A 16,248-nucleotide genomic window follows, 5' to 3' on the forward strand; every position below is an offset into this window, starting at 1 on the left:
GGAAGTTCGCTTGAATACAAGCGCTTCTGACGTCATGGCTGACATTACGAAAACCCACGATTAGGCGCGAGAACCAAATTTTAACCTAAATTGATCAATTTCTCAGTGAACACGGCAGCATTTGCTGCCGGACAAGCGCTGTGGGCACTATAAAACGCTAAATCTTTCGAATAAAACAAACTTGTATTCTGTCTTCATGGCTCCTCAAGCACCGTCGCAACTCTAGGGGATCCTACCGGCAGCTGGAAATCAGCATTACCGCGAGCCCTGTGGGACATGGTCTCGTTGTGGCTATAAAGCTGGGACTAAGGCTTGGGCGAGGTGGTTCATAATTTGAAGGAGGGGAACAGCGCTAAAGTGAACACATACCGAAACGACAGCATGGTGTGCCAATTGGCTATAAAGCCATTTGGAACGGCGAAAATGCACACGTGATATACAGTCAAACCCGGCTATAACGAACCCGGATAAAGCGAATTATGCAATATATCGAACAAAAATAATTCAGTTACGGAAATACATGGGAAACATATTCCTTATACCGAAGCTCACATCCAATATATCGAACTCTGGGCTCATTGAATGGCCGCCGAAATGCATGATCTCGGAGCGGCGATTGAGATTTGGATTGGCCGCGACCACGAAGCAAGAGCCGCGACTGAGACATTGCGCCTCGCACGGAGCGACGTGACGCCCAATACCTTCCGTAACTGTTTCCGATGCGCGGGATTCGCGACGGAACCCGCACTGTCAGGGAGTCCGGACCAAGATAGCAGCATCGGTGAACTGTGTGAAGAGCTCGCCAGCGTTCCCGATGATGTCGGGAGTGAAATCCGTCCGACGCTTATAATGAAGCGCTTTCGGCAGTCGAAGTGCTCCGCCAATGCTTCTTAGATTTTTGAGGACGCGGACTCGAACTGGTGCAAACAATGTTTCGTGTAGAGAATGCTATGCTAGTTGAAGCCGCCAAAATGAAAGTTAGAACAAAAATCACCGCTTTTTCTTTTGCAACGTTGGCAGTTGAGGCGGAAAGTAGCTTTATTACTTGCAATAAATGCATCATTTTAGTATGGTAATGGATACTGTACTGTGTTCGTTTATGCATACGCGGATGGCGGAGTTGGTGAGGGGGGGGCTCCCGCGGATTGCGAACTCGTAACAATAAGCTCATTATAGGCGGGTTCGGCTATATCAAACTATTGGATATATCGAACTAATCGCGGTGCATATTGCAGTTCGCTATAAACGGGTTTGACTGTATCCCGCGCTCTGTCACGGGGGGACGCAAATTTATGGCTCACTATGGCGAGTTGCAAGTGCGGCTGTATCACAGGCCGAATCTATTGGCTGATGACACATGCAATGCAGAAGAAATCTGTAGTGGCGCCTCTGCCATGCTTGTGAAAAAAAAAACACTTTTCTTGCACAAAATCACAAGCTGTAAATGAATTCCTACGTCACTAAATACACAATTGAAGAAGCAACAGGATTTTGAATAAACTTGGCTTCACTAGAAAATGACAACCAAGTCTCCCGCACGTTACTAGATAGTGGTAATGGTGTTAATTAACGGGCGGACATGACCCTGCCTTGTGTGCCGGCAATTCCTCTTCTCGATCCGAGTCTTTTTTAATGCTTGGCGCTGGAAATCACCACGTGTCAGTGAGGCCTGCGTCCTTCAAGCATCAGTAATAATAGCAGTTGCAAATTAATGCAGGTTTAATTTATTTGAAAAAAAATATATTTTATGTGTACCGCGTTGAGTTTTGCGTTGTTCCGTTATAAATGCTATAATAATCACACTTGAAATACAGAATCACAGATAGCAAGGAAGTGTGTAATGCTTATGGAGCGAAGAAAAGCAAACAAAAATGAACAAATAGGCCTTTCTGTGTGGTTTTACTGTTGCAGTTTTTACTCTTCGCGCTGTAACTCGTTACTCTCAAAGCTTGATCTCTGATGTCCGTTATCTCGAAGTTTCGATCCAATTTTCTTTTTGGAAGCTTGCCGCATAAACACGCCGCGGGGTAGTTTCATCCAGATTTTTTAAAGAATACGACTTCCTATATACAGTACCTATATTTTTGCCCAAGGTTGTTTACTGAATTGAATAAGTAGCTAACTTTTGTAAACGAGTTGCAAGGAGTACAGGCCACATCCATCGTTTATGTTGTATTACAGCACATACTGAAGAGCTCAAACGATCCTCTGAGCAAACGGGGCGTTGGATCACGAGCTGTAGTGTGCAGGAGCTGCTGCAACGTACCTGTGTGAGCTGGTCGAGGCACTGATGGGAAATGCTTTCCCTGGGCATCGTGAGTCTGTCACAAAACCACCTCCTCGCCATCTCTCGGTGCCCCCGGTGAAGAGTCTGCAGCATCGCGGGGCTAAGATAGGACTGGTCTCCACTGCAAAGCTGCCACAGAGAAAAGAAAACATAAAAAATGGGTGTCACATTGGCAACAACCTCCGCGCGTCCAGAGGGCACAGACGAGACTGCTATGTTTTCACTGGCAGGGGGAGTACAGCAGACTGTCGATCAACGGAACTTCAACGGACCGAAAAAATTAGTTCCACTTGACAGGAGTTCCGTTTACGGAAGATAGTTGTGAAAGTGAAAATTTATGAGCGTACTCACTCTTAATACGATTTCATGGAACTTTAAGCACTGGAAGGTGAATGTAGCTGATAGTTTTCCAGAAAGCAAGAAAACTACAAGAGGTTTAGACACTGCATTTACGAGGTTGATTTGGCAACAATTAGTCGCTGTGCACTACAAAATGCCTCAATTATTTTTGTTTGAATACGTGCAACTGCACCTTCACGGAGGCTAAATTCCTCAACTTTGCGAGTGCTTACGAGCCACGGAATTTAGAAGATGGCAATGCCGTTATGAAGCGCGAATAGCACCATGATCACACGAACGAGACGGCAGGAGCTGAGCACTGTAACCTCGGCGTCTTGAATCGAGACCGAACGACTGGAACAAGAACTGCGATGTTGCATTTGTTGCGCTAACACGGTTGACCACTAACGAAACGAGGCTTATGAGGCCAACGAGGCCAAACAAATATGAAGGAAGGATAAATATGGAGGAAGAAAAAAACCAAAAACGAAACAGTTCGAACTGTAAAAAGCCGGTTCTCGTGCCTATGGGTTTCGAAAGATCTTCTATTTCTGGTTCCGTTTACACGGTGACACGGAAATTTTAGTTCCCATTACCGAGATCTTCTTTACGTTATTGAAATACAAAACCAACCAACTTACAGGAGACTTTTTCGTTTAAGCGGCAATTCCGTTTTAGCTATTTTCGTTTATCGAGATTCTGCTGTACTTATTGTGGCACATGTAGGGGCTACTAAATAACAGTTGAAAAATAGGGGCTGCAACGTGTCGCATGGACAATAATTAATTCTTCCGACGTGGCGACGTTAAGTGGAACTAAGGCTGTGGTCTTGTAACTGATGCTATCACTTCCTGGAACTCTCGACTACTACCTCTCGGAAAGAGTTTCGGCGTTAGTGACCGGCCACACGTGCGCAACGAGGCAGGTATGACCTAAAGCACCGTGGGAAAATAGTGCATTTTTGCAGGTAGTACTGATGAGTGCGAATGTATATACATTATGTGCACAGCAAATCAATCTCACCTAGACAAGTCACACTGCCAGGGAATCAAGTACGACTGCGGCAGTTTCGTGCAATCGGCCTCCATCAGAATGCATGGACTGTTTTATCTACAACTCCTGGACATCATACAGGAAGCTTGTTTGCTGGCGTACCTGTGAACCCATTTATTGTTATGCCACGAGGCACAACTTCCTATAAAAAAATGCGAAATACAAAAACTTGTATCCAAAAGCTTGATATCGCAGGGCAGTAGGGGGATGAAAATAAAAGAATAGCGATCAATGAAACATCGATTAGGAGATCTGTGTTTAAATACTAGCTGAAACAAGTTGACTCCGGAAGGTTTTTTTGTTGTACAGAATTGTATTTGCTGACAAAAACTATCATCGGTCTAGGAAGGCTGCAGTATTGGGGAAAATATATCTGCTGGCATATAGACAAAGAAATATTTATCAGAATATTGTTGAACTTCATTGCCACCAATTAAAACAGGCGACGAATAGCACTGCTTTGTGGAATAGGCAGACCTCCACAACTTTTACTAATCTTTAAAAAGACAAGGCTCTGTCTGAGTGAACAGACGCATACAAGCCAAACTCACATCCCCCTTCCGGTATTCTAAATAACTCGTGGTTCAATAACGTGAAGCGGATGTCATGTGAAATTTCTTTCCAAACCTTCTGAACGACTGCACCACCATTTCACAGTGCTTCTATGGGATTTTGCGAAGTAACCAGGGAAGTAGCAAGCTAAGATTATAAGGAGGTCTCGTACGTTAGGAAAGGGACACGACCAACAAGGCCTTCACGGCAGACGACTGCCAGAAGATCAGAGCGAGAACTGACACTTGTTTGAATGTCATCGTACCGTCGATGTTTCGTGCCGTCAAAAGACGTGACTGTCTATTAAAGACGATAGTCTTTTTTGGGCTACGCAAATACAAGAATTTGATCTGTCTGTCTGTCTGTCTGTGTCTGTCTGTCTGTCTGTCTGTCTGTCTGTCTGTGTCGGTCTGTCTGTCTGTCTGTCTGTCTGTCTGTCTGTCACTACACGCACACGCCCAGCCAAACAGGCATAATTTTCGAACTCAAAGTATTCATAGGCAGGACAGTTCCAAAGAGCTAAAATTTATGGCGTGGCTCACACATGTCCTCATTAATTGAGCGCAAAGGAAACATCAGTCATATTTAAGGCAAAATGTAAGTGCATAACCGAGTGTAGCGGCGTTCACGTAATCAGAATACACGTTGTAAGTTTTTCTACAATAACAATGAAAAACTACGCATGTGAAAGCGGTTTCGAAAAAAAAGTGACGTGAAAGCAGACGCTAAAATTATATTTTAGGCACGTCCTCTCCGAAACAGAACAAAAACGACCTGAAAACACGCGCAATGCCTTAAAACACTGAGCGCCAGCATTGTGAACGCACAACGCAGAAACATTTAATTTATTCGAACAAAGAGTAACTGGATTCATAACGGCAGAAGCTAGAAGTGAGGGAAGGAGCCCGAGTCGAGTGGCGGGAGGAGGGAAGAGGGAGAGAGCGACACGCGACAGCTGCGGAAGATGACTACCGTCTACTGACGCCACTTACAACGAAGAAAGCAGGTACGCGGTCAATATTTCTATAAATATTGTTCGTAGGGTCAAATTGGCCCGGTGCGGTTGCTAGGCCGCAAGTAAGTAGAAAATGATGAATCAACGCATTTTTACACATAATTAGTGAAACCTCAATTCAGTATGTCGTTACAGGCCTTTTCAAGGGCTACGGCGCCCTCTCTTGTCTACTTTGGTATCAACGCCGGGCTGATACTGAAACTAGTCAAGAGGGGGCACGCCAGCCTCTGGTGAATCACTGCTCCGCTCTTGACAGCTTTGCCTTTCAGTGGAACTGCTTTAATTTTTTGTTTTAAATTCTTGCCTGTGTACGAGAGGGACACGAACTAACGTTAATTCTTAAAATTGTGAAGGAAGTTCTTGTTCCCACCTGCTTGCAAGTTTCAGCTCGAGGCGACCGACCCAATTTAGTTGGAAAACGCCTACACTTCCCAACCATTGCGAATGCCATAAATGGTTTTTATTTGCACCGCTGACAACAAGCCCCATGTCTCGTTCAATATATTGGGCTAATTCACGGCTCCCTTGATTCCCCAGTTTACGAAAGAATTGACGCGTTGTCGAGGGGATTTCACCCTACCATTAAAAAATATGGTATATATATATGTTTATCTTCATATATATATATATACATATATATATATATATATATATATATATATATATATATATATATATATATATATATATATATATATCTTTTTGATTTCTGGGTTTGTTTTTGTTCATTTTAGCGCTCAAGGACGGCATTGCTTTTTCTAACTTTTGTGACGATTGTACTCCATCTTTTTTAATGTTTTGAAAAAGTACCTAGGTGACGTAGTTTGGCCTAAATGACCACGTGTTGCTTTTTATTTAGTTTTAATTTTACTTTTTATATTTTTATTAGCTGGTGAACATGAAGAATGTAATAGGGTACGTGGTAGAGAAGAAGAGGAGAAAATTCAATCTGATCATCTGCACAGATCTGTCACAGCAGTGGAATTTCAGTGTCAGTTCGGCAACCACCACATCCGTCACAATGACAGCCTAATTGATCGCCTTATTTTATAAAATTAACCATGTACTAAGTGCGCTACCGCGAAAGCGCATTTTGCAGCAGTTCCTTGTTACATTTACTCTAAACAGGGGTTAAACAGGCGGCTGCCTTCAGCTGTTTACTGGTTTCCTTTTAACATATGGCGTTTACTTCGAAGTGATTGACGCTGTCTAATAATAATTTCCTAGATAGGAAGGGGGTGCCTACATTTTGTTTCGGTACATTTTCCGTTACTTCACCAGGATGTCACAGTGTTTTGAAGTGCTGTTACAATGCGTTTTCGCCAGCTGTAGCTCCTCTGTGGGGACTAAAGACGTCTGCAGTGCCGAGTATCGGGTTGAATGCGCGTTAAACTCGCGCGCAGCCCACGCAGACATAGGCCAGCGCTGCCCTTGCCACACGTTGGAGCGTCACGCTGCATAACTACGAACCCGTCTCTCCGGAAAATTCGAATTTCGAGAAGTATATTATCCTCTAGCCTCAATCGACCAGATTTAAGAGAAATTCCCAAGGTAAGTGTGTCAAGAGAAAACTTTTACATCTACCTCAACGTATGGCTGCAAAGGAAAGCGTTACCGCTATCTCGGAAACATGGCAGTTGAAAAAAAATTTGTCGTGGTACCGAATCTGTGTACAGGTTGCTCATACAGTATTCTGGACCAGGGTAGATTGTTATTCCACTGCCACGTTTTCGAGATATCTCTATAGCTTTCATTTGCAGCCCTACAGCTTCATTTCTGGTAGATGTCGAAGTTTTTTTCGCATCCTTCAGTTTTCCGAGGAACTACATTCATGCCAATAAAGGATGGCTGAGGCAGCTGCAAAGCCAGGCCTGATTCGGTAAGCACTAACATAGGCGCGCCGCGGCTGCTCGATGGTACCCTTCTGCCGAGACGCGAAGGCTTAACCCTGCCATGAAAAGTACAAAACGCACACTACGCAATGAAGCAAAAAGCCCCAGATACCGCACGATATCGAGGCGTTAAGCAGCAGTGTCAAGGTGATGGTGTAGAGCAAAGCACGCACACGCGTATATATGTGCAATGGCGGATGGCCACTTTGAGAAACTCTTACAACAAGCTTTGGAATCCTTGTGTAACTTCTGCGGCAGGCTGTTGTTCACCTCAGAAGTCCAGCCTATCCGCCGTTCAAAGTGCCATTTTAGTACCAAATCTTGACGCCTTTCCATTACGTGATGGTCGGCTAAAGTTGTGAATGCCGCAATTTTTTGCATGCATAAACATTTAGATTTGCCTAACCAAGCCGCGATAAAGTATATGCCTTGTATCTCTGCGAAAATGCATATTTCGTCACTTTAGGATATCTATTCGTGACGATATTTTAAATATAGTTGGTTTGTCGCCAAAAAAGCAACAAAAAAAGAAACGTTAAAACAAAATAATGTAACCATGAAAGTCTTTCGAATCAAGCAGAAAGACGCATCGGGAAAGTAAAGCTGCCAGGAAACACAAAAAACGCGAAAAATCACAAATCCGGCTAGATCTCACATCTCCGGAAAACGGCATAATGTGGATCGAATTTAAGGCACTAAATTGTCTTGGTACGGTAAACGACGAACAGTTGCCAAAGACAATTAAAAATCTACGAAGGTATACCAATCCAAAAACAGACCATAGAAAGCGCATCAGAGGGTGTCATCCTCAGTCCTTAGGTGAGAACAAAAATTAACGTCGAAAACATCAGCCAATGGTCGAAACGCAACCACATTGTAAGTACACGTATGTGCACAACAATGCACGATTGGCGAAGTTAGGACACTTCATTGCTCAAGTATTCTAAGTGCAGCACTTCGAAAAAACCAACCGAAGAAAACAATTAAAAACATTTCTTATGATTACCCAATATATTACACAAGTAATACAGAACAATAATATGCACGTAATCGCGAATACTGAACCGTGCACGCATATCGAACCAATTACGCCTTGCAAACCTTTTAACACTGAATTTCCACCTTTAGAAACAATTATCTCCAAGGAAATAAATATTCTACAGCTTACTGGTAGACAGTTGAAAAGCATGTTTTTTTATATGTGGTTCCCTATGATATCCTCCTAAGGTTCGTCTCTTTCTCCTGTAAGTTCTTCTAGATGCTTACCTACAATCCTGCATGTGTGTTGTATGGCCAGGAATATTTATCCTACGAATAAGTGTGGATTTTTTTTTCAGAAGCGTAGATCGTATATATATATATATATATATATATATATATATATATATATATATATATATATATATATATATAATGTGTGTGTGTGTGTGTGTGTGTGTGTGTGTGTGTGTGTGTGTGTGTGTGTGTGTGTGAAAAACGTTTCACACTAGTAAAACCTCCGTCGTTGCTCGGAAAACCTCAGGGATAAGGTAATGACCGGGACTTCCAGAGTTCTGGTAATTGAAACACAGGTTGGATTGTTTTTATGAGCGGAAATAAAAAGGAAAAAAGTGGCTGAGGATTGCTATGCTTCCTAATGCGAAATTTGTATGTAGCGCAAACTACAGCCTTCTGGGTCATGGCGCAGAGCTGATGCGTCTCAGGAAGTGATCGCGTGTTAGCGAGCGCACGGCGTCGCGCGCTACTCTGTCGTTATCTTGCTGCGCATCGCCATCGCCGAGCACGTTGTGGTAAATCGTGTTTGAACCTCCCGCGCAAACGTCACGCGGCTCGGATGAGCTACGCAACGAGGAGCATGTCTGCCCCCCGCCTTCAGACTTTCAAGTTTCTCCACCGACGAGCATCTCCTGCAGGCTCAGCATACTCCTCTCCCCCTCCAACATTCGTGACACTTCCCTCCGCCGTTCTCTTTCTGTCTTCGTTCGCTCGGTTAGAACGCTGTCACCACCGCCAAACCACAGTAGCGACCACTACAGTTCTCGCACAAAAAACGCATTAAAAGTGATGTCGATGAGTTGCGTGCCGTCCTACAGGCGGCTTTCGAGCATGCCAACACGTACGGGAAAATTATTTTGAATTGAACAAACCTTTCGCCTAGGTAATAAGCTACATGCTGCGGCCGATGAGCATAACTATCTCGTACAAGTTGAAAGCGCGGACGCTGGCCAGGAAAAAAAATTCAAGTCCATTCCACGTGCGAGTCGGAATCACCATTAGAGCGGTAAAGGCATCGTCACTTATTAACAACGATCACAATGGCTGTGTTGTTACGGTGATGCACTGATCGGCCTACTCGCAACTGCACACATATACTTGGTTACTTCTTGTAAAAACACTGCGCTAAATTGAAATTAACAAAGACGAAGGGCGGCGGGCGTGGCCAGCTCTGAGTGAGACTTCGCCGAAAAGAGGTGACGATAACAACTATCAAGAACTGAACACACATAGGGTTTTGTGTGGTGGTTTCAAATGTTTCTGTTTCTATGTTTATGTTTCTAATGTTTTCCGATAAGGTCAGGAAATAAAGGCCAGTAAATAGTTGCGCTTTCGTAAGTCTGCATCTTGTGTTCCGTCGTCCTTCATCTTCGCTAACTTCAATTGAGAGCCGTGTTTTTGAGGAAATAAGGTACCAACTAGCTCAGAAGCAAGCTTTCATTGACAACACTTGGTTAATGTCAAACGGATGCAAGTACACCGCTGGGTGGACCGTTTGGCTGTATCGGAGTGGAATCTCAAGCCAAATGTCGTCAATGTGAAAGGCGTAAAACCCCGCCTTTCCGGTCCGCACGTAGTAAGCATTCAAATCACCGCCCATTCGCACAGGAGTAGTGTCATTGCAATTACTCCACTGTCCGACGGTAGTCCGAGGGCATTTAAATACTTTCTATGGGTACAGAGTGCAAAACCCGGAATGTGCGATCGAACACAAGAAAGGGTTTGCTTCCGCTAAACGCTCTCAAATGCCTTCGTCCTCTTGCTGCTGGAAACAATTTGCTTCGAGGTCCGCTTCCGTCTTTGCCTTTCGAATGCTTTCCATCTGTGCCTACACAGCACGGCTCTGCTAGTTCTCTTTTGCAACTGCAAAGTTAAAGCGCGTGCTATGTAACACCTCGTGCTGCAGGGGCACGTGCAGCCTCATGAGTTTTGGTGTGAGCACATCAAAAATGCACGGAAAAGTAGTTTACTACAGCTTCGCTGTAAAACAAAATATCGCGTAGCATTGTTTTGAGCTGGGAAGCATTCGGCAAACACGTTCAAGTAATAAAAAGTAAGCTACCTCTATCCCTGAAAAGAACATTATACAACCAACACGTGCCGACATTGATAACTTGTGCGCCAGCCCATTCAGGCCGTAGCAGCTTCAAGGATACCGTAGTTCAGGCCAGAGATCAATGGAAAGAAGGCAAATAGGTGAAACTCTTAGTGACACGAAACCAGCATCCCGTTTCAGGAAAAGAACTCGAATAGGAGACAGCCCAAATTTAGAGAATGAAGTAGGCTTGTAATAAGAAGTGACCTCTGAAGGACCAGCGGGGTGACGAAGTGGATGCCGAGATGGGACACAGAAAGGTTGGGAAGACCATTAATGCGATAGAAGGGCGACAGTAGAAAAATCGGTTGCAACGAAAGAACGGTTGGAGAACAATGGGAGAGGCCTTCTCCGGGCAGCGGGCTGAAACGAAATAATGACAATGACAAACAACCTTTGCGTTCATGATGGAAAGGACGAGACGGGAAAAGAAGATCGTGAAAAGTGGAAGGGGTATATAGGAGAGGAGCGTACGTGGTGGAAGGGGCAGGAGACTTGTTTCGACGACGTTTGCTGTGAAGAAGGCAGATACGCGGCCATTGCACTATTCTAAAGAACAGGTTCACACCAGCTTTAAACCAGCTCTTTTAAACGTAGAAGAAGAATGACAATGATTACGCAATTTTTCGAATAAGAGACCACGTATTTGTAAGTTTTAACCACGGCCTAATTTAAGACTAGACAGACAACAGCGCTCACGCTGTGTCGCTATTCAAATTCTTGACGTCACAATATAAGTATAATTAAGCCGGTAATATTCCACTAAATCAAAATTTCCAGTTTCAAAGCACAATGAGCCTATTTAGACCACCTTTGTGGATGTAGCAAATACTGTGTTCGGGAGTACACCCATTATCTTTAAATTAACACCACGATTGCACAAATATTGGGTGGTATAAAGTATCTCCTTTAAATGTACCGACTTCAGTCGGTACCCGCCGTTTGACGTACAATGGGTAGGACGGCTTCCGTGGACGGTAAAGATCAACTCCAAAGTCACGTAACGCTAATCCTAACGGAAATAAGTAAGACTGCATGTCGTGTTTTTAGGGCTAACGTTGTCGACCGGAAAAAAACACCCATGGTATCAATTGTTCGTGACGCTGCAGGTACCGGTTGGCGTTGCAACACATAAAAGTGAAACGTTGGGAGTGATAGCTGACGCCCAACGCAATATTCCTGCTGCCATTATATCAAAGTTACGCTCATAGAGAAGCAAATATTCACAGTGCTGCATGGAATGTTTTTTATGAACAGGAATGTACGCTACTGGAGTGTGTGGTGCGCCACCCGGGGTGCACGCAACAGCATCAATCAATCAATCAACGGCTTAGAGCGAAGAACTATTTAGGTTGATGGCAAAAAATCTGCGCCGGTGCTCTGAATTCTGTTTGCGAATGCTGAAGCCTAAGATAGTGCGGCATGCCAACAGAGTGGTAGATGCCCGTCGTGGGGTAATGGACAGGCTTTATAAGCACGAATGTTTGCCGCTTTCGCATAATATTTCTTCGTCTACGCAGCCAATCCGGCCGCCGATTTTTCTTTGAGCGAAATGAGCACGTACCTTCTCCATGCCCCTTTTATAATTGTCCAATGCTGCAGCGGTCAGAAAGTCCAATTCTGCCGTCACCTGGAATGTTTCGCGATAACATTAGCCTCACGCCACTTCACGCAAAAAAACATTTACAACCTCACGTATGGCCTCAGGATCCAGAAGCTTATGCTCTTTGACTGTATTAACGTACATCTGCAACGGGTGGAACCAAATGAGGCGCGTTTGCAATTACAGGATTGGGTCTCTCTTACCTTGAAATAGGTCATTAACTCTTGGCAAGATATCTCTCTGCCATTAATTTTCTTCACCAGAAGATTGTCTGGAGCCAGTAGAGACGGCACCAACTCTTCAAGCTGCTTCTTGAAGGCGTCTTCGATGTCCGAGAGGGGGCCGTCAAACGATGGCGTAGCAGCCACCTGTGTGGGCATGGAGTTACCAAAATGTTACTTGTCGGCCGGCTAAGCACAACAGTGCTGCGTGGTAAAGCTCAACCTGCAGCTCAATTTAGTTCTCGGACGACAATATAACAAGAACTTGCGCCATATCGTCAGACGACGCGTCAGAAGAGAGGCATTCAGTGATTATGCAAGAGATTTGCACTTGTATTTTGGGGTAATTTTTCCACTGAGCTGGCTAAAGTGGTGCATAATAAGCAGCGTTGGAGGTGCTACTAAGCGGGGCGGTACTAACTATGGTGGCATAAGGGAGCTGGTACAAAAGTTAAAATTTACAACCTCAGAAAGGGGCGAAATATGTCCGTTAACCAAATACATTGAATTTGTATCAATGAAATGTACAGTTTTGACAAATACAGCCAGTGCACGTTTTACAGGCAGCATAAACGTTACGCCTAACTTGCGCAAAAATAGAAAGGGAATTGTGTGGTGCATTCTTAATTCTTTCGTGGTGAGAGATCTGCTAAAAAGTGGTTTGAAGGAACAAGTTTGGTGCTTGGATCAGCATTAAATTCGTAAGTTGTTTTACAGGGACACTGGTGGGGCAAAATTAAAGTAATCTGATCATACGGGTCGTTACCAGTGAACCACACTTCGGTTTGTATGCTTTGGTTAGCATTCTGCGCTCATGTTTCTGTTACTGCAAATTATACACACGCAACAAAGCACAATTTAAAAGGAAAGATGAACTTTCTACCCGCATTACGATTGTAGCGAACCTATGAATGTAATGGACGTAGCTATTATAGTTCACCACTAACACTTTGAAGCTCAGGTGTTATAGTGATACATACATTCCTAAAATATTGTGCCTTCTCAGGAGGGAAAGCTCCCTTTAACTGAAAATAATGTGTCCTTTCCCCGACGTTGAGGAGCTAACCGTCCTAACTGAATAGGTATTTCATCGAATGTTCTACAAGCATCGAATTATTATCAGCTGCAAAAAACTTCTACTGAAGGTTGCACAGTTGAGTGGAATGTCAGCAGTAGCATGGCATGGTGGTGAGAGGCTCAAAATCATAAAACCTCAACTTTAACTTCACCCAGAGAACTAATAAAAGGTCCATTTGGGATTTAAAAATGCATGCGCGTCTCATACCTCTCCGTCTGTAACTCGAGGCTCTGCCCTAAGCACACGCATTGCTCTAACTTCAGAAGCCTGCAACGCGGCGTTTCCCGCACGCCTCACGCACATCCTGGCAACCGGGCTTTGCGTTCTAACCGTCTCATACGTGATGTTTGGTCACACAGCAGCAGCATGCTTGCCTGTCACTCGTTTACCACCATTCCGGCATTTCGTCGCCATTTTTCTTACCCAATCTTGTTTTTCCGCCATGCACTGGCTGCGCCCTACGTTTTACAACACGTAGAAAAGGTGACTGGACGCGCCGCGACGTCGTGCTACGGGCCCGGCTGGCATAGGTACCTATCGAGCCTCACTTGTACTTAACGGCTCCCTGAAAATGTATCCAGTGGGTGAAAGCAGCGCCAATGCAGCCGATGACGCCACCGGCTCAACTACCGCTACATCTCTACGCACGCGCGTCACGTTGTCTGTCCGTAAGTCAACGGCAAACATTTTTGCTGACATGCCTCATTTATTCCTCAGGCAATAAAAACGAGTGTGGCTGCTTGGGCAATGCGCCAAGAGGCAACAGAACAGACCAGAAAATGTATTGTGCTGCCACACAAAAAAAATTAACTTGTAACTGTTCCGTCCTCACGGACAGATTTCAACTAAAAATTGCTTTGCCCGAACTTCCCAACAAACAAAATCACTTTTATCATCATGGAAACTTTGCGTTGGCATCAAGGGGATACGATCGAACGGAATTAGAGTCCCCACTACAATCTCCCAGTTACGTCTTGGGTGGTGGTATAGGTCAGAGGCCGCAAATCGCACAAACAAGATTCGGTGACGTCACAAAAATCGCCGGATAGGGCTTGAGGATTCGCCACTATACCATGTGTTTTTTAATATGTCAAATATTTGTTCAAAATTAGCGATGGAAGGGATATTGTTATCGGGACAAAACCGCCTTTTTAACAAATCGAACTTGTATTTTGTCTTCATGGAACCCTCAACGCTCGCGGTCAACAAAGAGCACTACAGTGCATACCCTGTCACCAGGATGTGCCATGAGGAAGCAGCGGATCTTCGTAAAACAGGACCTCAGGATCCTGCGCAGTTGCTTCTGTTCCTGGTTCTGTTCCTCCAACATTTGCAAAGTCCTATCGAGGAAACACGTGCCATCTTCAGCTCCGTATGCAGCATCGTGCAGGTTACTCCAGTCTCTAACCAGGAGCAGAAGTTCTTGGAAGGGCTGTTTAGTCCGGTCCTGTGGAACGAGAAATTACAGCAAAGAGTCCATATTAGCGTACGTTACATAGCCCACCAGCCATCACTGAATCTGCTCACACCTTCTCCACCAGCCTTCCGCACTCGCTGAGGAGTTGTAGGTGTTGGAGATCGCTCTCTTTGATGGCCTGAGAGAGGTTGTAGACCTGCACCGAGCTGGTCATTGTGCTCAGGGCTAAAAGTTTGGAGCAGTCTGCGGCGGTGGACGTGGAGTCGAAGGCCCCATGAGTGTACATGAACAATACAGCAAGTCTCTGACCATCGGACCTTGTCACCTGCAGAGGTCAGGAATTCAGAATGCGCCCACCACAGTCAGCAAGGAAAATAGACATCCTCACCAAGAAGGCCTCGTTCCAGAGGAGAATACCAGTGGAGTTCCTTTCGCAGGCCTCCCGCCAGGACGAGCCGCCTAGGCGGACGCTGGGGTCATCCATCCAGCTGCTCTCGCCCTCGCTGTGCATGTACCGAAGGAAAAAGTCAAGCAGAAGGGACTTTCCCTTGCGAAAGGCGCCCGCAACTGAAACCACAACGACGGGCTTGTCTTTCACATCGTCCGCCAGGAGAATACGGCCCAGCGCCTCCTCGTCCAGCTCGAAGCTGTGGTCATCTGTAGTACGCAGGATTTGCACCATACGACCTGTCTTCACCCGATCAAGCATGTCGTCTCTGTGTGATAGGCAACAAACGACCACAGACAAATTGGCGGCGAGGCAGGAACGGCGGGAATGCAGGTCGCGACTACTGGGAACTAGGATGACTTAGTGGCTCTATATCCGGCTGGTTTCAAGGGGGCGTATCATGAAGCATCCTGCGGGAGCCACAAAACAGCAAGACACAGAGCAGGAAAAGCTGTCAAGGTGAAATTTAGAGCTTTGTCATGTACTCTTTCACCGCTTAACTCAAACTCCCCACGCGAGCTCCGGATCACTCGCAGTTACAGACACGTTCATGCCCTAAGTCTTGCATCGTCGGCTGACTAACTGGACCGAAATTATGCTACTCCTCCTGCCTTAGTAACGAATTCGGAGAAAAAGTCACACATCTCGCAAAGAGTGTAGTATAGGGCATTTGTCATATATGGCGAAGGCAGACTAGCTATCTTAACTGAGGCTCCTTTCTCCAGATTAAGTTGTGGCATCGCCCTGTACACCCTTCTGTGTCGCCTGCGACGCCTGAACAATCCACATCCTGTAGTGGCATCCTGAGATCTTCGCTGTGCTTTGCAATGAACATGTGGAGAACTGACTGGATAATTATTACATCGTCAGCTTCTTAACTTGGTGGGATGATTCCCTTAAAGGAGCCATGAAGAGAAAACACAAGTTTGGTTCATTCAAACGATTGCCTCGTTAGAATCATGCTGACACCACT

The 16,248-nt window shown here is 45.1% G+C and overlaps 1 protein-coding gene across 1 annotated transcript in view; it reads right to left on the minus strand.

Annotated features, from left to right (window-relative positions):
- LOC144142306 (atlastin-1-like) overlaps positions 1–16,248 on the minus strand; it is a 36,356-nt gene that overhangs the window by 10,659 nt on the left and 9,449 nt on the right. The window contains exons 4-10 of the mRNA XM_077673709.1: positions 15,216–15,543; positions 14,940–15,152; positions 14,639–14,857; positions 12,315–12,479; positions 12,199–12,255; positions 12,073–12,138; positions 2,267–2,416 (exon numbers count right to left, since the gene is read on the minus strand). Of these exons, the coding sequence (XP_077529835.1) occupies positions 2,267–2,416; positions 12,073–12,138; positions 12,199–12,255; positions 12,315–12,479; positions 14,639–14,857; positions 14,940–15,152; positions 15,216–15,543 (1,198 nt within the window). The remainder of the gene's footprint in view (positions 1–2,266; positions 2,417–12,072; positions 12,139–12,198; positions 12,256–12,314; positions 12,480–14,638; positions 14,858–14,939; positions 15,153–15,215; positions 15,544–16,248) is intronic.

The sequence above is a fragment of the Haemaphysalis longicornis genome, unplaced genomic scaffold, assembly GCF_048455015.1.
Source record: "Haemaphysalis longicornis isolate Haplotype H1 unplaced genomic scaffold, Haemaphysalis longicornis Haplotype H1 scaffold_6, whole genome shotgun sequence".
Lineage (NCBI taxonomy): Eukaryota > Metazoa > Arthropoda > Arachnida > Ixodida > Ixodidae > Haemaphysalis > Haemaphysalis longicornis.